The following is a 24259-nucleotide window of genomic DNA, read 5'->3' as shown; positions in this document are numbered from 1 at the left end:
AAACCCAGAATGTCACAAAGAGATTCCCTTGTGTCACAGTCTACATTTGGGGAGAAATACACCTTCGACTTAGCTTCACTCACAGATTGCCCAGATAACTCACAAAAATCATCAAGAACATCTCTAATGGCGGCACAATTAACCCAATCTGCCTTAGCAAAAACGATGAGGTCATCCGCAAAGAAGAGATGAGAGAATTCAGGACCACTTTGAGAGGCTTTAACTGGTTGCCAAGTCTTCATATTGCACTTCTCTTCTATTAACTGGCCAAGAAAATCTATGCAAATGATGAACAGATACGAGGAGAGTGGGTCACCCTGCCTTATCCCTCTAGAAGGAAGAATCGGATCCAAGACTTCCCCATTAAACAAAATGGAGGTGGAGACCGTCAACACCCAACTCATTATAACATCTATAAGCTGTGTGGGAAGGTTAATCCTAATAAGCATGTTCCGAATAAAACCCCACTCAAGTTTGTCATAAGCCTTCTCCAAATCAATCTTTAAGGCCATGTATCCCGTCTTCCCTTTCTTTTTCCCAAGGGAATGGATTATCTCTTGGGCAATGATGACATTATCAATACCCTTTCTACCCAAGACAAAAGCCGTCTGAAGGGGGGAAATAAGCTTATCCAAAAAAGGTCTCAGCTTTGCCACAATGATCTTGGTCACCACTTTATACACCGTATTACACAGACTAATAGGTCTGTAATTACCTAAAGTCTCAGGACCTTGGATCTTAGGAATCAAAGCAATAAAAGTCCTATTCAGATGCTCAGGCACTTTCCCACTCCTAAAAATCTGCTTAACTTCCTCAATCATAGAGTCCCCCACTACCGGCCAAAATTTTTGGAAGAAGCCCGCATGAAGTCCATCCGGACCTGGGGCTTTAAATGGTTTTAGAGCCCACAAGGCAGCCTTGATTTCTATATCAGTAACCTCTTCATTGATGCTCTCCCTCTCCCCATCTGATAGGCTAGCCTGATACTGGACAAAACTAGTCTCATCCCTTGAAACAGCCTCATGAGATGTTGTGTATATCCCACTAAAACCGCTTCTAATAAACTATTTAATATCATTCTCCTCAAGGATCCACTCCCCCACTAAATTCTTAATAGCCATGATTTGATTCCTTTTCCTCCTAACCAAAGTTGAAACATGGTAGAAAGCTGTATTACGATCCCCTTGAACCAACCAATTAACCCGAGACTTCAGAGCCCATAACTCCTCTTCTTGATTGAGAACAAGATCAAGATCCCTAAGGAGATCCACTTCCAGCTTGAGAAGAAAACTAGAAGGTTTAAAAGCAATAGCCTTTTGAATACCATTGATTCTAGCCATCAGAATTTTCTTCCTTGTAAAAATATTCCCGAACTGATTTTTATTCTAGTCCACAACATTCCTAGTGAAGCTCTCAATGGCCTCAGCAAGATTATCTGCACCTCCCCAAGCTTGAGAAACAATAACAGGGAAGGTAGGGTCAAGCAACCAGCACGTTTGAAACCTAAACGGCCTCTTCTTCCCCCTGCTTACACCTGGTTGCATCTCTAACAGAACAGGGCAGTGATCAAAGTGGTATCTAGGAAGATGGGTGACTTTAGCAGCCGGATAAAGCAAACACCACTGAGGGTTCACAAAGAACCTGTCTATTCTCTCCTGAATCAAGGCTTGAATTTCCCTTCTATTGGTCCAAGTGTACCGAGGACCCGCAAAGCCGATGTCCATCATACTACATTTATCTAAACACTCCTTAAACAAAAGAAAGCTGTTCACACTAACCGCTCTACCACCAAATTTATCATCATTAACCAAAGGTTCATTAAAATCCCCTGCTATAACCCAAGGCATATTATGAAGGTCTGCTACTTTCATAAGATTATTCCATAAAATATGTCTTTCAGCACACCTAGGACTAGCATCCACAGCAGAAAAAAGCCAAATAACATTTGAACTGCGTACCTTAACCGTAAAGTGAATTTCTTGCTCAGTACTGGCCAAATGGGCAACGTCAACTCTATCAGAATTCCACAGCACCCATATTCCACCAGCAAACCCAACTGCATCGGAGCGAATAACTCCATCAAAAGGGAGTCTCCCAGTGATTTCCCTAGCTCTATTTACCCCAACACGAGTTTCCATTACCACCAAAATAGCCGGATTATACTTCTGCACTATCTCCCAAACACGCTTCTGAAAAGAAGGCTTTGAAGCACCTCTACAATTCCAAATAATGCTATTCATAATGACAAATAAAGCTGAGACATGACAAAACTCAATGGTAAGACCCACCATCACATCTTCCTTCCAACATCATCAGGTCCGCACCAAGAGCTATACATTCCCCACTCTCATCACTTAAGGAGCCAAGATCAGATCGAGCTACCTGAAAACCCTCTCCATGGCCGGTACAAACACCAGGATAGCCCAACATGCCGTCGTTGCCGCCAGTCAGCTCTCTGTCCAAGCTTTGATCTTCACTTGGTCCAAACCCATGTTCCCAGTTCATACTCCTCGCCTCACAACCACTCCGATCACCATGATTTTTCCCGGAACCGCCTCTTCGAACCAAACCCATCTCGGACTAGCCGACGGCAATGAGTTGAAGCTCTACATCAGGTGACGGCGCGTTGAGTTGCGCCATATCAATCTGCCTCAACTCCGCCCTTCTCGCCTCACAGTCACTCCGATCTCCATGCTTTTCCCCAGAACCACCTCTTCGAACCAAACCCATCTCAGACTCGTCGACGGCAACGAACTAAAATTCTCCACCAGGCGACGGCGTATTGAAATGCGCCATACTGATCTGCCTCAAGTCCGCCCCTGCTACGGCGACAGCACCGGCTTGGCTCGTCCTGTGTGTCGGCGAGCTGTCCCTAGAGGTTTCTTCCCCAGCAGCACCGACCAATCTCAAGCTTCCAACCCTTGAACATGCCTCCATCTTCATTGCTTTGACTGAACCAGCCTTACGGGCTTTACCATTTTTTGGAATATTGACTTTCATACTTGCATTGTGGGCCGAATCATCTTGGGCTTCCTTCCCAATTCTATGAATGGCTTGCTCCAATTGGGCTTTCTCCAGAATCCTTAGAGGGGCCAGCTTCCTTTTTGCCTCCCTGTTAAGCCCGTTGGAATTCTCAGGCTTCTCCACACCAATCCAATTTCTCCTATTAGCTAGTTGAAGACCGTTACTTCTCTGCTCCAAAGCATGACCGTGGCTAGGTAATGACCCACCACTCCTCTAGAATTTTGTCTCTTTCTTCCTACGTGCCACGACCACCCAAGGTCCATACGATCCCTCATGCATGTCCTCTTGCACGGCATCGTCCTTTCCATGTGGTCCCAATTTTACCTCAGCACTGTCAGCATCATGCACAACGTGTGTGCTTGCCCCTGTTTCCCCTGCATCCTTCTCCGCTTCCTCACACGGCGGCACCGGCCTAATAACATAAGGACAAGCCTCTCTTTTATGGCCCATTCTTCCACACTCAAAACATAAATTATGGATACCCTTATAAGTAACGGTTTGCTGGAGTTTACCTATCATCACCGTAGTGATAAGCGGTTTATCTACATCAACTTGGATACACAGCCTTGCAAACTTACCTCTAGATTCAGTCGCCGTGAAAGTATCAATCCTTAACACATTGCCAATAGCCTTCCCTATGTGTTGGAGAGCCTTAGCATTGTAGTATTCAATAGGTAACCCACTGAGTCTTATCCAAACTGCAATAGAAGACACCTTGGCTGATTCAGGCTTGAAATCTGGTTCCCATGGTCTAACCAACAGGAAGTGGTCTCCTAAGAACCAAGGACCTTTCTTCAACACAGTCTCAACATCCTCTTTCAATGACAACCTTATGAGGAAGAAGCCATGTTCAAGGTCTACAACATCCATACGCCCTGCTGGTTTCCACAAAGATAATAATCTAGCTTGGAGAAAATTTAATCCAACAGCTCTACCGTAAACTTTCACAATCAAAGCTCTTGCCCAAGGTCTTCGGATCTCTTGTTTAAGCTCCTTCGAGAACTTCACAGTCACCATACCTTGCCTAAGAGTTTCCACTTCATCATCCGACTCGGGATCATCATCCATGAACTCTTCAAAACAAAATGCCTGCGTGTATGCACCTGGTATTTCACCCATAAGCTTATCTCTGAATGAAGCATTTTGGCTGCCTTGGCCCCCAGCGAAGCTAGGAGATGGAGACCCCGAGCTTTGTCCTTCACAAAAACCCGCATGATTCACATTTTTGACTTTTTTATTGCTCCGGGCAAGTTCCGCTTGTTCCTCAATAGAGAGAGAGCGTTCCATTATACTTCTACGGTCTACACAGGACCCCAAGCGGTTCACTCGACTAATGTTTCCTATGTCTTTGCCATCTTTAAATAACTTCTTTTTTTCCCAGCAACTTAACTGCAACTTCCAAATAACACTTTCTGATTGTAAACTAAAAATTGAAAACTGAAATTTTGAAAAGCAATAAATGTCTGTTCCCTTAACACTTGAAACCCACAATTATTAAAATCTGAAGAAGGATCATGAAAATAAATATGTGGGAAAAAAATGCAAAATATGGAAGAAGTGTACCTCCTTTGTCTTTACTTATGCAAAAATTGTTACAAGTCTCTTGGTGCTGGAAAAACATTTTAGTTTATCCTAAATTCTGTCAATTATGTTTTCACTAACTATCATTAAAGTTCGGTAAAGAGAATCTTTTAAAAAATCAGAATATTTTATTATTATTGATATTAATGGAAGGGAGTGGAGTGTTATTTTCTTCAAATCTCAAGAGCGGATAGTATAATTACCCCTAAAAAATTTCATAATTTTTTCTTACAACTTGCAGAGTTGATAAATTATTATTAAAGTAGTATTATTTTCATATAATCCATTAATCATAGACACAACTTTTATTGTGTACTAGTACGTAGTAACATATAATCTCAACATTTGTGAACTTTTATGTTACTAGACTCTTTGTTCTTTACATGACTTGCGTCTCTCTTGAATCTGAATACATATAACTTAACATTATTTGTTATTTAAATAACCATTGATTCTCATATGTGTTAAAGAGAATAAGACTCTCTCTATTTCAAATTCTCTTATTTCATCTATTTCATAGTTAAGATTACATTTTCTAGATCTAATCTTGTACGGACTGTCATGTCATTTAACTAGGCTCAAATGTTTATTTTCAAAATTCCAAAATTTAGCTCTTAGTTTTTTTTCTTTTTTTATTTTTCAAAAAATATACTGAGAACCTAAGTAAGCAAATAAATAAATAAGGAAAGAGGAAATAATAGCAAATATTAACAAATACCGTGCAGTGTTTGTTAAGGTTGGACTAATGTGGGTCTCATTTAATAAAAAAGTTGAATAAATGTAATTAAAAGACATAAAACTGGTCCTATAATTTTTTTTTTTTTCCTCCCTATAAAACTAGCCTCGCAACTTATAAAGCTGGGGAAAAAAATGACATATAGATGCAACCAAAAACAAAAAAACAAAAAATTGCCCAAAAAAGTCAAAAACCTGTTGTTAACAATATGTCCATTAACAAAACCCTTTGTTTTTTACATACCTGGAATGAAGGAAATCATGGTCGTTTATAAAGCTTGACACTTTTGGGTCACATGACTGGCTAAAATGGCCAAATACCACTGTTTGCAAAAATTATTAGTGTTTTACTACTGTTTAACAAATATTTAATAATCTACCACTGTTTTGTCCAATCACTGTTTTTGGCCAATCGCTGTTTGATATGCTAAAACATACGTAACTAGTCACTGTATACCAAAAAAACAGTTCAATATACATGAAACTCGAGTTTATAACTCGAGTACCACATTACAATTCCAACCCACATCAGTGGCATTTTTTTATGAAACTTAAGTTTTTGAAATTCATGTTCTATGTCGAACTCAAGTTTCACAAACTCGAGTCTCAAAAAAGTGGTACATTGTTAAATAAACTCGACTTTCAAAATGATAATATATTACTAAATATTTCACAAATAATAGTAAAATACTAATAATTTCGGCCATAAGTGGCATTCGACCATTTTCGCCTCACAACTACGTGAGCATGCAACTGAAGCTAATTTCCAAGACTAAAAAACCTGACACTTTGGGTAACATGAGTGTGCAGCTGAAGCACAATTTCCAAAAACCTGCGATTTCACCAAAGTTCTCGTCCATTTCAGCATCAAGGGGTGTGTTTTTTATAATTAAAAAGGTGATCACGTTTTCAGCCCCATATGAAATAGACACCCCTTTTGTTTTTTACATACCTGGGAATGAAGGAAATCATGCATGGCCGTTTATAAGCCTGACTCTTTTGAGTCACATGATAGAGCATATATTCAGCTGAAGCTAATTTCCAAGACTAGAAAGCCTGACACTTTGGGTCACATGATGATCAGTGTGCAGCTGAAACAATTTCCAAAAACCTGCGATTTCACCAAAGTTCTCTATTTGTCAATATAAATGCAACATACCTCTTCCATTTCTACTTAATAATAGCACTACTGCTTCACATTCTTACTGTACTATACTCCCAAGCCAAAAGCCAATCTTGATAAACCAAAATCAAGCAAACAAAACAGCCATGACCATGAGCAGCAAATTCGAGTTGGTGTTCATCACATACCCTGGAATGGGACACATCGTTGCAATGGTCGAGTTTGCACATCACCTTATAAATCATGACCCTCGATTCTCCATCACTATACTCATCATCACCATGCCTGAGAGAATGCTAGTTAACACCTACATCCAATCACGTGCTGCCACATCAGCCTCCACGAATATCCGATTTGTTCATCTCCCTACTTTGGAAACGCCCACACCCGATCACGACTCCCAAACTCCCTTGTGCCTTATATCCTCATCCATTGAAAAACACAAACCCCATGTTAAGCAAGCAATCACAAACTTCATGGCAACTGAGTTGGACCGACGATTCGTTGGGTTATTCATAGACATGTTTTGCACTTCCATGGTTGATGTAGCCAGCGAGCTTGACATCCCTTGCTACCTTTATTTTCCGTCTCCAGCTACCTTTCTTGGTTTCATGCTTCATCTTCCAATCCTAGACACCCAACTCACCACTGAGTTGGCTGAGTTGGACACTGAGTTGGTCATTCCAAGTTTTGTTAACCCTGTTCCTCCAAGTGTTTTGCCTTCTATAGCGTTAAAAAAAGATGGGTACTCTTGCTTTTTGTACCATGCACGTAGGTACCTTGAAACAAAGGGTGTCATTATTAATACATTTAGTGAGCTTGAGCCTTATGCACTTAACTCACTCTCAACGAGTCAAGTGCCACCTATTTATCCCATTGGGCCTATTCTTGACCCTGTTGGACCGGCCCGATGGCACCCAGACCAGGCCCACCATGAAAGAATCATGAAATGGCTTGATGATCAACCTCCATCAACTGTGGTATTCTTGTGCTTTGGTAGCATTGGGAGTCTCAGTGCGTCCCAAGTGAGAGAGATTGCATTTGGGCTTGAACAGGCGGGGGTTCGGTTTTTGTGGGCTTTACGTGAGCCACCTAAAAACCCATTAGCCCTCCCAGATAACTTCACAACTCTCGAGGAAGTTTTACCAAATGGATTCCTAGAACGAACGATTGGAATTGGATTGGTGTGGGTTTGTCTCACAAGTGTCAATTCTAGGTCACAAGGCAATCGGAGGATTCATATCACACTGTGGTTGGAACTCAATTTTGGAAAGCTTGTGGCACGGTGTACCAATTGCCACTTGGCCAATTCATGCTGAGCAACAACCACTACAAAACGCGGGGGCCTTGGGCCGCGTTTTTCAAGCCGCGGCCATAAAAAACGCGGCCCAAGGTGAGTCTAAAGCCCCGTTTTAAAAAATGCGGCCCAAGGCGAACCTTAAGGTCGCGTTTTATACGCGGGGCCATAGACAGGTTCTGAGGCCGCGTTTTTTTGAGATAAAAACGCGGCCTAAGGACTTCCGCATTTTATTTTTTCTCAAACTCTTTTTTTTTTTTTTTTTTTTGTCTTCTTTTACTGTGGCCGCATCCAAGGTTGAGCCTAAAGCCCCGTTTTAAAAAACGCGGCTTCACAGAACCTTAAGGTCGCGTTTTGTACGCGGGGCCATAGACAGGTTCTGAGGCCGCGTTTTTTTGAGATAAAAACGCGGCCTAAGGACTGATTCTGAAGCCGCGTGTTTAAAACGCGGCTCTAGTTCGGGATTGGGCCACGTTTTTGAAACGGGGCTTCAGATTTCCCCTATAGCCGCATGTTAAAAATGCGGCTTTAGGGGAAGTATAAATATTAATGATAACTCTCCAACCCATCATCTACTCAAGCGCTCCATCCGATCTGACCCCTCATCACCTCCGTCCGATCTGAGCCCTCATCACCTCCATCCGATCTCAACCTCTTTGTCCGTCACCCTCCATCCGATCTCAACCGATCTCAACCCTCCATCCGATCTCCAACCCATCAGATTTCAAGCGCTCCAACCGATCTCAACCCATCGCAGATCTACGCTCCATCCGATCTGACCCCTCATCACCTCCATCCGATCTGACCCCTCATCACCTCCGTCCGATCGCAGACCTCTTTGTCTGTCACCCTCCATCCGATCTCAACCGATCTCAACCCTCACCCTAAATTTCACCCACTTTTTTTTTAATTTTTTTTCTTTCTTCAGAGAAACCCATAAAAAACTCCGCCGACGCCGACACCGAGAGACCAGCCCAGCGCCGACGACCCCAACGCTGACAAGGCCGAACCCAACTCAGCCTGCCGAATTCTCATACCCATCGGCGACCCATACCCAACGCCGCCGAGCCCATCGCCGACAAGGCTGGTTCACAAGGCTTTCGGTGGTAAAAAGCGTATGTACTCTCTCTCTCTCTCTAGTGTGAGATTTGTAGAAGATGTTGGTGGCTTTCATAGTATAAGATTTTCTTTCTTCTTAAATGATGTATGATAGTTTTGTTCAACTTATGCATTAAGTATGATGTCGTGCCCTTATTTGTTTATTAGCCATTAATGATGTCGTAGTTTTAAATTTTCTTTTTGATAATATGTATAGTTTTGATTTTGGTGCTAAACTAGATAGATATCAATTTGCTAAACTAAAAATTCTTAACTCATCCCTTTAAAGCTTAAGAATAGATCTATTTTACACGAGTTAAACTTCACCCTCAAAGATGACAATGTATATATGTTGACAGGAAGCTAGATTTGTATAATGAGATTGAAGTTTAGATTTTTCATGAGTAGTACTTGTCGGAAGCTTCGCTAGGATTTTAGTTATACTGATTCAAGAACTCAATAATAACTAAATGAGCACAAGAGTTATGCTAAATATTTGAGTGAATGAAAAAAAAAAAAAAGGAATGATGGGTTGGTGTAATTTTTCTTTTTGAACATTAGATAATCTAACTTTGTTGTTAGTGGTACTATTTTGTGTGTATATATATATATATATATATATTTAGACAGTGGTCACATTATATTCGTGACGATAAGTATAATGAAATGTATAATAACAAAAGATGTCTAGATGATTCAAAAAAGAAAGAGAATCTCATATTAACCAAGAGAAATAAAAGAAGGAAGTAAAAAAAAATAAAAGAGAGGGAAAAAAAATTTATCCAGATGAAACTCAGATGGGGCCCCTACAACAAGAGCTAAAAAAAAAAAATATTACACTACGCTTACCCTTAAAATCAAATGTAGAAGAATCGTAGAAAGAAAGCTGTAATTGCACCATCAGTGTACCCTGAAAGCAAATATATGAAAGCTGGTTTTAAAGATTTTAACATTTGATGAAAGAATATAAATCTCCAAACCTTTTTAATCATAAAAAAGTTTAGAAGGAGGGATGTATATAATGTTAAAAGCGAGAAGAAGATTGTGCTTCCTACCACCCATCCGACCCAATAAAATCAAAATGAACAGGTAGGTTGGTTTGTACTCAAAACGAGTGATGACTACAGTTGGAGCCTAGTGTTTCTTGGCAGAACAACCGACAAGGTCATGTTAGTCCTCTCCCACAGCCTGCACACTGGTCCAGTTTCTAATAATTGCTCTTGCCCTTCAGTCCCGTGCACTCTCTCTTGAAAGTTGAAACCCTAAAACCAAACCCCAAATGAATGTTGTTTTATGTGTAGTATAGTACAGCAAGAGAGAGTGTTTTCTGTTTTGTGTGTGTGTGTGTGTTTATGTGTGTCTCTGAGTTGACGTAGCCTTGCTTGTCTGGAATCTTCCTGCAACCTCTCTAGTTCCTAGATTAAGCCAATTAGAGAGTCTCTTAGAAGGGTTTAGGAAAAATAATCAGAGAGAGAGTTTGTTCATGCCTGTGTCAGACAATGAGAGGAAGACCCTCTTCTTCTTCTTTTTTGGGTTTCTTTTCTGTTTGTTTTTTTTAGCTTGGAAGGTTGAGGCAACTAAAGTTAAGAGAATGCTGGTCCACAGCACAGCACTTGTCTTCTTAGTGTGTGTCACATTCTCTTTCTCTCTCACCTTGAGGCTATTTGTTGTTTGTTTATGCGCCTCTGCAATTTCTGCAATTCCACTCTTTCCTTAGCGAATGGCTTTACCAAGAATTGCATCTTCTTTTCTCTCAACCTTTTATCTCTTGCTGTGCTACAATGACATTGTTACTTTAGACACTAAGGAAAGAGAGAGAGCCTGATATTGACACTCTTTATCTTTTTCATCTTTTCAGTAATTTCTCCATGGAGCAATTCCATGGAGCAATTCTATCTTTTCAGTTAACTGAATGCCTTTGAGTTGGTAAAGGAGTTGGGATTAGCAATTGAGATTAGGTTAGATTATAGGGAGGGTAGTGATTTGGTGTTGGCAAATGAGATAGAGAGAGGAATAAAGAGTTTAATGGACTGTAACAATGAGGTGAGGAAAAAAGTAAAGGAAATCAGCATGAAAAGTAGGATGTCTATGATGGAAAATGGATCATCATACGCATCAACGAGAGCCCTAATTCAGGAATTACTGCGTTGATAATTCAAGGTATGCTCAGTTTATAAATTGACTAAATAAATTCCGTTGCTTTTATTTTCCCCTCACTTTTTAATCAAAAAAATAAAAATAAAAGAAAAATTCTTTGCTTTTTCCTCTCACATTTTAATCCTCATTTGAACAAAACCACTATGGCTGCCTCTGAAAAATTCCTATAATTTCTAGGATCATTAGGGGTTTGGGCTCTGTATTGTCATGACAATTTTTTTTTTTTTTTTTTTAAGTTTGTTAATTTGATATTTCCTTTGTTAGAAACTTGATGGTTAAAATTTAGAAAATTGATGTTTATATTTTTGAATATTATGGGTCTCTCTCTTATGAATTAATTTGAAGTTTAAAAACATAATGTGATCATACTAGGGGTGGCAAACTTTTGACACGATCCGTAAACCCGACACAACTAACCCATTTATAAACAGATAATGAGTTAAGACTAAACGGGTTCGAGTCATATTCGGATTAACACGGCTAATCCATTTATTAAATGGGTCATATTCGCGTTTAACATACGTACCCATCTGACTTGTTTAGCTTATTAAGTTATTAGTTATTTTGATATTATTGTTTAATTTATGGTTGTTTTTATATGTTTATTACTATATTTATGGTTACAATTGTATTTTAATTTTAGATATATGAGAATTGATAAAAATTATATAGGTTAGGTATGACCAATTAATCAAATAGATTATTAAACGGGTCAGTTATATTGACTTTTACATAACTTGTAATTAAACGAGTTAAATGTGTCGGGTCGGGTCGAGTTGATTTGTTTAATCAACAAGTCGTGTTTGGGTTGAGAATTCTTGGCACGTTTACTAAATAGGTCAGATTTGGGTCAACCCATATAGTCGAATACTCATGGTTCGACACGACATGATCCCAACCTGCAAACACAAATCACCACCCCTAATCATGCATAGCTACAATGTTTATTTGGCATTGATGTAGAAAGTAGCGTTTTAAGCATAGAACCTTGTAGTAAAATTTTATCTAAAAAACACTTTAGTGTTTTGATTATGTGACCAATTATTTTATAATGCATGGGAGATTAATTAGTGCTGATGGTGTCTAAAAAAAGCCAACTCCTTACTCGTCCATAAACGTCGTCCATGAGAGTTTTGCACAAGCCACATTACTGTCGTCCAGAGAGACCTCTGGACGACATGTACTAACTGGTGTACAATCCCTCGTCCAGGAAGCACTTAGGACGAGGGCAAGGCAGTTTCGACAAAGATAACCGCTGTAACGGTTATCAAATTGTACGCTCCGAACTCCGTAAAATTGGGGGAGGTTATCCAACGAATAACCGCTCCCTAAACCTATAAAAAGAGATGAGTCTCCGACAAAAAAAGGCAGAGTATTTCTTCTTTACAAACAATATTTTTCCATTAAGAGGAGAGTTACTAACTTCATCATCGGAGGAGTTTTGACCGGCCAACCCCGGTCTCCTCTGACCTTCTATTTCTTATCTTTCAGGCCCTCAACATCATCGTGATCCGTGCTGTTCAACTAACTGATTCCTTGATCACTATCAGTTTGGCGCCGTCTATGGGAAAGAAAAATTATACTTCTTTGACAAAAAGTTGATGGTACGAACTAGATCGAGGGCTACCAGCCCAGGCCGTCAGGGAAGCAGAGATGCTTCCAGTAACCCTCACCGCGACCGCCAATCTGCACCGGTCATGCAGAATTCATCTGCTCAAAACGTACAATCCATGGCGGCCGCAGTGGCGGAGTTGACTCGCCAAAACCAAGAATTAAGAATGGAGACTAATCTAAGGAGGCAGACGCGTGAAGAACGTGAGGGTGAAGGACAAACACAGAGTCATGATGATAGAGAGAACACTGAGATTGGAAGTCAGTTAAGAGGTACCACTTCACGAGCGGTGCCACATTTGAAGGAAGAGATAGACCAGATGAGAAGAGTCATGGAGGAAATGAAAGAAAATATGAGAAGGACAAATCCTATAGAAGACCTGGTCCACCGAACTGATTCCCCCTTTACGGCTTCTATCAACGGTCATCCTCTACCATCGAAGTTTAAGATGCCTTCTCTGGATTCGTACGACGGAACACGAGACCCGTTTGATCACATTGCTACCTTCAAGACCACCATGCATCTTCAAGGGGTTCCTGACGAAATAATGTGCAGAGCATTCCCTACTACCCTCAAGGGCCCAGCACGGGTTTGGTTCAGTAAAATACCCCCGAATTCGGTGAGTTCTTTTGAAGAGTTGAGCAAACTGTTTGTTAACAACTTCATAGGAGGACAAAGACATAAGCGTTCCTCGTCCAGCCTATTGACCATAGAGCAGGGAGAGAACGAGAGTTTACGATCGTTCATCACCCGTTTCAACAGAGAGGCCCTAAGTGTGGACGAAGCAGATGACAAGCTCTTGTTGGCAGCTTTCCATAATGGGGTGAATTCGGATCTGTTCATTCACAAACTCTATGAAAAAGAGCCCCAGTCTATGGCAGAACTTGTCCATTCGGCACAAAATTTTATGAATGCAGAAGACGCAATCATTGCTAAGAAGAGGAAGAGGTCTGAGAGAGTAGACGCAAATCCCAGTCGCCACTTAGAGCAGGGCCCTCGTCCGAAGAAGGGACGCACGGAAGACAGGAAAGACCGAGACATTAAGAAGCCGAGCTCTTCAGCACGGAACCAGCAGTATACCTCTTTGAACGTCCCACTTGAGCAAGTCCTAATGCAAATCAAGGATGATCCTTCCTTGAAGTGGCCGGAGAAAATGAGGGGAGACCCCAATAAACGCAATCGGAACAAGCATTGTCGCTTCCATAGGGATCATGGTCACGATACGGACGAGTGTTTCGATTTAAAGCAGCAAATCGAAAATCTCATAAGGCAAGGGAAGCTGAAGAATTTCCTTGGACGAGATAACAGGGACGAAAAAATGAAAGGAAAAATGGAAGAATCATCACGGCCGCCACTCGGAGAAATAAGAGTCATTTTAGGGGGAAGTTCGACGGGCCAGTCATCCAAGTCCAAGAAAGCATATTTGAAGGTAGTGCAGAGTGTCCAGCTTTCTGGACGATCACCGAGAGCAAGGACCACGGACGAAGCAACGATCACTTTCACGGACGAAGACGCTGAGAGAATTCATCACCCGCATGATGATGCTCTCGTCATCACCTTAATGATTGCTGACTACACAACTAGAAGGGTGCTTGTAGACAACGAAAGCTCGGCGGACATTTTGTATTATCCAGCTTTTCAACAAATGAGGCTAGGACGAGACCGGCTCCGTCCAGTGAACTCCCCCCTAGTAGGTTTTGGTGGCATGAAGGTACAACCCGTGGGTACCATTTCCTTGTCAGTGGTAGTGGGGGCATACCCACAACAAGTCACCAAGGATGTGAACTTCCTTGTGGTAGACTGTCCGTCCTCCTATAACGCCATAATTGGACGACTAACTTTGAATAGTTGGAAGGCCGTTACCTCCACTTACCACTTATCAGTTAAGTTCCCAACAGAACACGGAGTAGGGCAGGTGCAAGGGGATCAACTGGCAGCAAGAGAATGTTACTTGGCCATGCTGGCCATGGACGAGCAAATTCAAACCATGAATATTGAGGAAAGGAGGATGGTAGCTGAGCCTACCGAAGCATTAGAAGACATTTCCCTGGACGAAGAGAACCCTGAGAAGTGTACCAGGGTTGAGGCAGATCTAGAAGAGAAGATTAAGGAGAGTCTCGTCCACTTTTTGAAGAAAAATATTGATGTGTTCGCATGGAGTCATGAGGACATGCCGGGTATAGACCCTAGTGTCATTACCCACCGTCTGAATGTATGCCCTTCCTCCAAGCTAGTGCGGCAAAAGAAGAGGGTGTTTGCCCCTGAGAGAAATGATGCTATCAAAGACGAAGTTCAAAAACTGATGGGGGCGAGGTTTATCCGGGAAGTGTACTACCCATATTGGTTGGCAAATGTTGTAATGGTCAAGAAGGCAAATGGTAAGTGGAGAATGTGCGTGGATTTTACCGACTTGAACAAGGCTTGCCCAAAGGATAGTTATCCGCTACCACGCATTGATCAATTGGTGGATTCAACTGCGGGCCACAAGTTGCTTAGTTTCATGGACGCTTTTTCGGGATACAATCAAATAAGGATGGATGAGGTGGATCAGGAGAAAACATCCTTTGTCACAAGTCAAGGCTTGTTCTGTTATAAGGTGATGCCGTTCGGCTTAAAGAATGCAGGAGCCACATATCAGAGATTGGTCAATCACATGTTTCGACAGCAGATTGGGCGGAATGTGGAAGTCTATGTGGACGACATGCTGGTAAAGAGCCAGGACGAACGAAGGCATCTGGACGACCTGCAGGAGACATTTGACACGCTGAGACAGTATCACATGAAGCTGAATCCTAGTAAATGTGCTTTCGGAGTATCATCAGGGAAATTCCTTGGCTTTATGGTCTCTCATAGGGGGATTGAAGCGAATCCTGATAAAATTAAAGCAATACTAGACATGAAGCCTCCGCAGAATACAAAGGAGATCCAATCTCTTACTGGACGAGTCGCTGCATTAAACAGGTTTGTCTCTAAAGCCACTGACAAATGTTTGCCATTTTTTAAAGTTCTTAGAAAAGCATTCGAATGGACCGACGAGTGTCAGAAAGCTTTTGAGGATCTGAAGGCATACTTGACCAAGTCTCCATTGTTGAGTCCGTCAGTAGTGGGAGAGGAATTATACTTGTATTTGGCGGTAACCCCGTATGCCGTAAGTTCAGCACTGATAAGGGAAGAAGGTAAAGTGCAAAGACACGTGTACTATACGAGTAAGGCATTGAGGGGAGCGGAAGGACGATATCCACAGATGGAGAAGTTAGCCTTCGCATTGATCACTGCTTCCAGGAAGCTAAGACACTATTTCCAGGCACATGTCATTAATGTCATGACGGATCATCCACTCAAGAAGGCGATGAACAGACTGGAGGCAGCTGGACGATTGGTTCAGTGGGCCATCGAGCTCAGCGAATTTGACATCAGATATCAACCAAGGCATGCTATAAAAGCTCAAGCATTAGCAGATTTCATTGCAGAATTTACCCCAAGTCATGAAGAGACAGAAGACAATGATAGATGGGTCGTCCATGTGGATGGATCATCCACAAAGTATGCAGGTGGGATTGGTGTGGTTTTACAGTCCCCAGAAGGAGACAAACTGAGGCACAAGGTTCGTCTACAGTACCAAGCGACTAACAATGAAGTCGAGTATGAAGCCCTTCTCAAAGGGCTAGAATTGGCTAAGTCTGTGGAAGCCAAGTCTATACTCGTCCTGGGTGATTCTCAGTTGGTCATGGGGCAAGTAAATGGAATGTATGAAGCAAAAGAGGAACGGATGAGGAAATACCTTAGTCGAGTGATGCGCCTAATGAAGAAATTTGAAAAAGCTGAATTCGTCCAAATCTCAAGGGAGGAAAACATGGAAGCTGATACTATAGCGAAAGAAGCCTCGGCAAGTGAATTTATGGACAACTGTGACCAAATTCAGTACATGCCAAGCATAGATATTCCAGAAGTACAACAGGTGGAAAATAGAGGAAACTGGATGACCCTGATTATATCATACCTGAAAGACGGACAGCTACCAGAAGAAAAAGACGAAGCAAGGAAGCTGAGGGTGAGATCGGCTAGATATCTACTTCTGAACGAAGTGTTATACAAGAGGGGCTTTTCTTAACCTTATCTTAGGTGCTTGGCTCCGGACGAGGCAAACTACGTACTGAGGGAAGTTCATGAAGGAGCATGTGGCAATCACTCCGGCGCCAGGTCCCTTGTCTCAAAGGTCGTCCATGCAAGGTATTATTGGCCAAATATGCAAGCTGATGCCAAAGCATATGTCAAGGTCTGCGACCAATGTCAACGATTTAGCAACGTCCCCAGACAACCATCAGAGTACCTCACCCCGATGATGGCATCGTGGCCCTTTGCACAATGGGGACTAGACATTTTGGGGCCTTTTCCTCAGGGCATAAGGCAGATGAAATTTCTAGTTGTGGGCATCGATTACTTCACAAAATGGGTGGAAGCTGAACCGCTGGCGATGATCACACAACAAAATGTTAAGCATTTCGTGTGGAAGAACATTGTATGCAGATTCGGAGTGCCCAAGGTATTGGTATCTGATAACGGACGACAGTTTGACAACGCACTCTTTAGGGACTTCTGCGCACACTTTGGAATACAGAATCACTATTCCTCACCCGCTCATCCTCAAGCAAATGGTCAAGCTGAAGTGGCAAACCGATCCTTGTTGAAAATCATCAAGACCCGGCTTGAGGGGGCAAAGGGGGTATGGCCAGAGGAGTTACCTGGTGTTCTATAGGCCTACAGGACGACGGTGAGAACCCCTACGGGGGAAACTTCTTTCAAGCTAACTTATGGAAGCGAAGCAGTCATACCGGCGGAAGTACATATGGCCAATCACAGGGTGATGATGTATAAAGATAAGGACAATGAGGAGCAGCTCCGTTTGAACCTTGATCTGGTAGACGAGGTAAGGGCAGACGCAGAATACAGAACAGCAAAGTACAAGAACCTCATGGCTAGGCAATATGACGCAATGGTGAAGCCTAGGCGTTTCAACATAGGAGATCTCGTCCTAAGAAAGGTCTCTTTGGCAACCAAGAACCCAGCACATGGGAAATTGGGCCCGAATTGGGAAGGACCCTACAAAGTTATCAACTGTAAAAGGCAAGGATCCTACTACTTGGAGGCCTTGGACGGGAGGAAACTGGAGCACCCTTGGAACGTGGAGCACTTGAGGAGGTACTATCAGTAAAAGTCAGCCTAGACGGAAGTATGGCCACAGACGAGGCTGGACCTTGTCTGAAGACTTATTCTAATATTTAATGTTGTGTTATTAACTACTATTTCACTATTTATATTTAGTGTTGTGGACGAAGTTAAGGCTTTACTATTTATGTTGTGTTTATGGACGAACTTATGGAGCTTGTACTTAATAAAAAAGGCATAAATATATGTATATGCCTTACCTAAAAACAATGTTTATGTTATGTGCAAATTTCTAAGTCTCCAAGTTATTTTCGTTCCAATTAACTCACCACAAGGCTGAAAAGCCCAAGACGAGTAAAATCTCCGGACGCGGGGATTTAACTTCGACAAACAAGGGAAATGTATGCATGCCCAAGTGTAGACGAGAAAATTTTCCCTGAAATGGTACGTCCACAGAACATCCGTCTCTGAAGTAGATGGGATGAAAGGTAGTACATCCACAACACGGACGAACAATAATACGTCCACAAAGCTCAACTGAAACGTGAGATTTACACGTCCACACATGGACGAATACATGCAAGGACGATGTTCTGGTTAATTAACCAAGAACGCTCCAGAGCAATTAAGCTCAAGGACGAATGCAAAGTCTAGAAAAAAATCAAAAAAGAGGCAAAGTCTCAAGACGGATGATGTTGACATCTGGGATTTCTCCAAGACGAGTATAAAGATAAAAGCATTTCATAAGATCACCTTCATAGACGAGAAGAAATTATAAAGCAAGCATAACTTTCGTCCTTGATATAACAAAAACAGAAAAATACAAGTGTTTAAAGGGAGGACAACCAACGTCCAAACACCCTTAAGTTACATGATAACTCGTCCATAAACTAAGGACGAGATAAATAAAAAGTTACATCGTCTTAAAATTATAAAGAGGCATCAGGCTGGTGGGGTATCTTTGTTCTGCTCGTCCTGAAGTGGCTGGGTTGTAGCATCATCCTCCACATTAACGTCTTCTGAGCTCGTCTGGAGGAGGGAGCTGGTAGGAGCACCACTGAGATTGAGCTTAATAAAGCTGAAGTCAATGTTGGGGAAGTTCTCGACGGCGTCCATCCTGAAGTCCTCAAACCCAGCCGCATAGTTAGTATCCAGCAGATCAGTGAACTGATTGGATGCCTTGAACTCTGCAACTGCGTCTTCTTTGGCCTTCTTGAGAAGATCACTCAACTCGTCATTCTTCTTTTGCAAGTGATCAAGACGAGTTTCCTTCTCCACAACATCAGTCTTCATCTCTTGAATTTGATTTCGCAGCTCCTTTGCCCCTTCGTTGGCTTTAGCAACTGCCTCAGCCCAGCGTTTGCTCTCGTCCTTTACTTCCTTGATTCTCCTCTCTAACAAGATCCTCGTCTTGTCAAGATCAGTTGCTTGCCTAGACGCAACAATGAACTTGGACATGGCCTGAATAATGGTTTAGTTAGGAAGCTTATCAAAGAGGACGAGAAAAGAAAAAAAAAATAAATAAATAAATAAAAAATATATAACATACATACCTTGAAAAGATCATGAACCCCAGAATGCTCGAAGTCCTTCAAAGACATGTTGTAACAGGCAGACACGTCCTCATCAGTCACAGCCATCTTAAATCTTTCCCAAGCCAGATCCTCGTTCCCAATGAGGTATTGAGGTGCTTGGGGAGAAGGCTGAGACGTGGACGGCGTCTTGACTATGGACGGGACTTGCATGGGTGAATCTTTGGGCTCAGAATCTAGGATTTGGACGTCTTCAGGCTCATGAACAGTAGGCGCAGGTTGAATGTCTTTGGGCTTGGACGACTTATGTTTGACCTTTTTCTCCCTGCGCCTGCTGGGAAGATTGCCCAGGTCAACTCCCAGTGATAAGTTTTTTCTTTTCTCACCTACGGACGGGTGAGACTGAGGTGCGTTCTGCCCAGTGGCAACAGCCTCGTTCACAACTTCTTTACCCTTATTTTCCTTCATTGTAGCTATTCCTGAAAAAAGAAGGGGTGTTAAAAATAACAAGTAAAAAAAAAAAGGAGGAAAAAAGGGAAACCATTATGCTGACTTACGTCTACGAATGGTGAGCTCGTGTGCAAGGGCTTCACTGGACGGGTTGGGACCTAAACCCCAAGTGGCAAGACGATGGAGGGTTACCAAAGAATGGAAAGCCCTATCTGTGTATAGACGAACCTTTTGGATTCTTTCTATATGAAACCTGTCCAGATGAGGTCGTCCAACACCTAAAAAAAAAAAAAAAATTTAGCCGTCTACAAAGATAAATACAACACAGTAAAATGACAAACACAAGCATACCTTCAGGACGAAGGTTCCCTAACTCTCCTGTGTAGGGAGGAAATGGGTCTTGAGAAACCTCGTGTGGGCGTCCAGCCCAGAAACCTGAGACGAAGAAGAACTCCGTCTTCCAGTTCCTATCCGAGGAAACTACGGACTTAATCAATCTATAATCTTTCCCTCTGGCTGTGAATTGATAAAAGCCAAGGGACTGATTGATCTCAGAAGGCTTGTAACAGTAGAGGAACTCGTCCATAGTCAGAGGACGGTTCCCTTCAAAGACCTCCCTCCACAAAACTTGCATGGAGACTACTAACCTCCACGCATTGGGGTTAAGCTGACAAACACCTATACCTAACCTAGCGAGTAACTCTCTGGCAAAAGCATTTAAAGGTAACCTAAGTCCACCTAAAAGATAGGCTTCGTAAATACCTATCCCAAAACGAGGTTGACAACACCACTCCCCACGAACTGCTAACCTAGGATTAAGGTCGTCTGGGATTTGGTACCACTTCTTAAGCAAAACTAACTTCCTATCGTCCGTCTTGGACTCTACTCCTATGGCACAGCTATACACTACCTCAACCTCGTCCTAAACTGTGGACGAGGGGGCACTTGTGCCTGCCTGGGATCCAGACTCACTCCTCGTCTTGAGTCCTTGGAGAACTTCTAAGGGTACCTCAGGGACGCCGGACACATACTCGTCCGTGGTGTTCCCTTCACTACTAGTACTATTACTGTCATCACTAGAGCCACTAAAACTACTTTGGTCATGATACTCGTCTATGGCTTTGCCTAAACTATTGCTAGATGAGGAAAGAACGGTCTCAGACATTGTAGAAAATTTAAAATCTGAGAACGAGGAGTAAAGAAATACCTGAAATCTAGACGAGGGAACTAAGGACGAGATGATGCTTCTAGACGAGGATCTAAGACGAGGATGCTCAGGGAGGGAAATCTCAGAAATGTGAAGGGCACTGGAGGAATTCAACTATTTATAAGCTGAAAACTTTGGGATGCGAAACGACGCAGCCAACCAAAGTACGCCACGTGGCATAGATCTCGAAAATTGAACCAAGTGCATCAGTTCATCAGTCAGATTTTGACACGTGGCATACAGTACACATTTTTGAAAATCCCCCAAATTATCCTTAAGACGACACATATGGACGAGGGGGCAACTGATGGTGTCTAAAAAAAGCCAACTCCTTACTCGTCCATAAACGTCGTCCATGAGAGTTTTGTACAAGCCACATTACTGTCGTCCAGAGAGACCTCTGGACGACATGTACTAACTGGTGTACAATCCCTCGTCCAGGAAGCACTTAGGACGAGGGCAAGGCAGTTTCGACAAAGATAACCGCTGTAACGGTTATCAAATTGTACTCTCCGGACTCCGTAAAATTGGGGGAGGTTATCCAACGGATAACCGCTCCCTAAACCTATAAAAAGAGATGAGTCTCCGACAAAAAAAGGCAGAGTATTTCTTCTTTACAAACAATATTTTTCCATTAAGAGGAGAGTTACTAACTTCATCATCGGAGGAGTTTTGACCGGCCAACCCCGGTCTCCTCTGACCTTCTATTTCTTATCTTTCAGGCCCTCAACATCATCGTGATCCGTGCTGTTCAACTAACTGATTCCTTGATCACTATCAAGTGCTATTCAATTATTTGTATAAAAGTTTGTGCGCCAGCACACTAGATATAAGTGAAAAAAATTCTTAAGGAATGAGATGTAATTTCTAAGGGAGCACTTTGGAGAGTGGATGATGGGAAGCAAATCTAAATTTGGGGAGATAATTGGCTGCCATCGAAGAACAAAGCCAAAATTATCACCTCAGTGTTGCTTGGTCGGGAAAATTCTAGTGTGGAAGTTTTGATAAATCCGGTCTCAAGAAGCTGGAGGTCTGAAATCATTGCAGCGACAGCTCCAAGAATATTTTTTAGGAAGGTCATTCAAATTCGTGTTGAAGAGGTTGACAAGGACCTCTTTGTAAATAAGTTTTTTTTTCATCTTGATCATTATAATAATATTGATAAGATCTTTCGTAACCTATGATCCAAAGGAAGATTTTTTAAGTCAACATGAGTTCTTTTAGATAATAAATCTTAGGTAGGAGATAAATCTTGCGGTATATATGACTTCCTTATCAAAAATTTATTCATAGTATTAGCAAGAGAAATAAAGATAAATTATAAGTTCATTGGGAATATGTTTTCTTAGTATAACAAAAATATTAATTATTATTGCTAAGACTAAATCTTGTAAATTATCTATTCTCTATTACTATAATAAAGTTAGTAATTATTGTTGTTAAGTGAATTTTAATTATTATTACTTAGAATACTCTAATTCATTGTTTATTAGTTTTTTTTTTTACTCTTTTAGTTCTTTTATTTAACAATTCAACTTAATTGTGACAACTTACAGGTCTTTGTAATTCATTAAGAAGAATTTTGTTGCGTTTTTTACATTACTCTATTAAGAATTCAATGCAACAATACAATCATTAAAAAAAATATCTTTATTCTCTACTGTCTCACGCCCCACTTCCACTGCCTCACACTTAATTTTCTTTTAGTGTTTACACTTTACAGCTCACTTAATTGTCTTTTTCCTGAGATTTAAGATCAACAAATTACTAATTTTTGTTGTTATACTTCGTTTTTTTTTTTTTTTCCATTAGATTTTAGATCAAATTGGTTTGACATTGGTTTTTTTCTTTTTGTTTAAGAAGGCCAAGATAAATTTTAGTATTGAACACCATGTGGCGCCTCCACTGAATCATTGATCATGCTTTTGGTGCATCTGAAGCAGACATCATCAAGAGTATCCCATTGGTTAAATCAGGCCAATACTTAGTTAAATCAGGTTATAGGTTTTTGCAGGAAAGTTCAGATCCAGTTCAAAGACTAGCTCAATACTTGAGTTTTTGGAAAAATTTATGGGGTTTGGAGGTTCCTAGCAAAGTTGAAAATTTTGTGTGGCAAGCTTGCAGGGAAGCTCTGCCAGTCAAAACAAACTTGCTTCGCAAAAAAATCGTCGAAGATGGCTTGTGTGAAAACTGCAAGGCGAGTAGTGATAATTACTCACATATGATTTTCTTTTGCTCTGATGTGCAGGTTGTGTGGAACTCGGTTTAAGGAAGCCACGTGTCCTTTAAACCAGATATACAATTTGTCAAAGGAAAGAAAAGTTGAGTTTCAACATCTTCATCTAGCCACAACGATGATCTAACACAGGAAGCACACTAGATGGAAGCCGCTAGATCGTGATGTTTATAAGGTGATCTACGACGGTGCAGTTTTTTTGGAGCAAGGAAAAGCTGGACTTGGTGTAGTAATTCGAAACTCTGATGGTGTTGTTATGGCTTCACTGTCGCAACTAGTCTCCCTCCCAGCAATAGTGGCTAAGATAGAAGCATTGGCAGTCAGGAGAGCTGTAGAATTCTCATTGGAGACTGGCATTACCAAAGCAATCTTTGAAGGAGACTCGGACATCATCTACAGGGAACTTAGCAACTCTAATTCCTCTTTGGCGCTACATGGACATTTGATTTAGGATGTAAAACTATTAGTTTCCTCTTTTGATACTATTAGGTTTAACCATGTTCGTCGACAAGGAAATAATATAGCTCATGCTTTGGTTAGATGGGCAATTAAGTTCGCCTAGCTTAACAGTCTGGATGGAAGATGTACCATCAGACATTCGTCATGTTTAGGGTTGTCCACAGGTCAGTCCAGGTCGAGGGTTGTGCCCAACCTGGAACCGATCCGACAAAATCGAGTGGTAGTAAATCTCAACCGCCGCCAATCGCCGGAGTAGACGGGTTGGGCGGATCAAACCTTCAACGGGTGGCGGACAGATCGGTCGGTGTCATAGATCTGAGAAAAAGGCAAAAAAAAAGGCGAGAAAATTGCGAGAAAATAGTGAGAAAACCCAGATCCGACGAAAATCTCAACGGATTCAAAGAGATTTCACCAAATCCATTCAAAATATCACCGAATCTACGTGAAATATCACCTAAATCTGGGTTTTTTGCTGAGATCTAGAATTTTTTTGCCGGAATCTAGGTTTTTCGTCGGTCAATTTAGGTTTTTCGGGTTTTAGGGGGAGAGAAACCAAAACCGACCCACCGAAGTTGGTTTCTG

At 41.6% G+C, this 24259-nt stretch overlaps 3 protein-coding genes and 1 pseudogene across 3 annotated transcripts; 2 read left to right on the top strand and 2 right to left on the bottom strand.

The window, feature by feature from the left end:
- Positions 1 to 2754: 2754 nt before the first annotated feature.
- LOC126704716 (uncharacterized) lies at positions 2755 to 4311 on the bottom strand. Its single transcript, XM_050403739.1, has 2 exons — positions 3349 to 4311; positions 2755 to 3192 (listed from the first exon to the last, which is right to left on the bottom strand). Exons 1-2 carry the CDS (start codon positions 4309 to 4311, stop codon positions 2755 to 2757), a joined length of 1401 nt encoding a protein of 466 aa, XP_050259696.1.
- Positions 4312 to 6609: 2298 nt separating this feature from the next.
- On the top strand, positions 6610 to 11009 carry LOC126704715 (UDP-glycosyltransferase 43-like; annotated as a pseudogene).
- A 7726-nt stretch (positions 11010 to 18735) lies between these two features.
- On the bottom strand, positions 18736 to 20361 carry LOC126704714 (uncharacterized). Its single transcript, XM_050403738.1, has 3 exons — positions 20127 to 20361; positions 19347 to 19804; positions 18736 to 19254 (listed from the first exon to the last, which is right to left on the bottom strand). Exons 1-3 carry the CDS (start codon positions 20359 to 20361, stop codon positions 18736 to 18738), a joined length of 1212 nt encoding a protein of 403 aa, XP_050259695.1.
- A 2795-nt stretch (positions 20362 to 23156) lies between these two features.
- On the top strand, positions 23157 to 23669 carry LOC126704713 (uncharacterized). Its single transcript, XM_050403737.1, has 3 exons — positions 23157 to 23179; positions 23231 to 23245; positions 23351 to 23669. Exons 1-3 carry the CDS (start codon positions 23157 to 23159, stop codon positions 23667 to 23669), a joined length of 357 nt encoding a protein of 118 aa, XP_050259694.1.
- Positions 23670 to 24259: the final 590 nt, after the last annotated feature.

Source organism: Quercus robur, chromosome 11 (genome assembly GCF_932294415.1).
Source record: "Quercus robur chromosome 11, dhQueRobu3.1, whole genome shotgun sequence".
Lineage (NCBI taxonomy): Eukaryota > Viridiplantae > Streptophyta > Magnoliopsida > Fagales > Fagaceae > Quercus > Quercus robur.
Note: the sequence above shows the minus strand (reverse complement) of the source record. Positions and strands in the feature narration are given on the sequence as shown.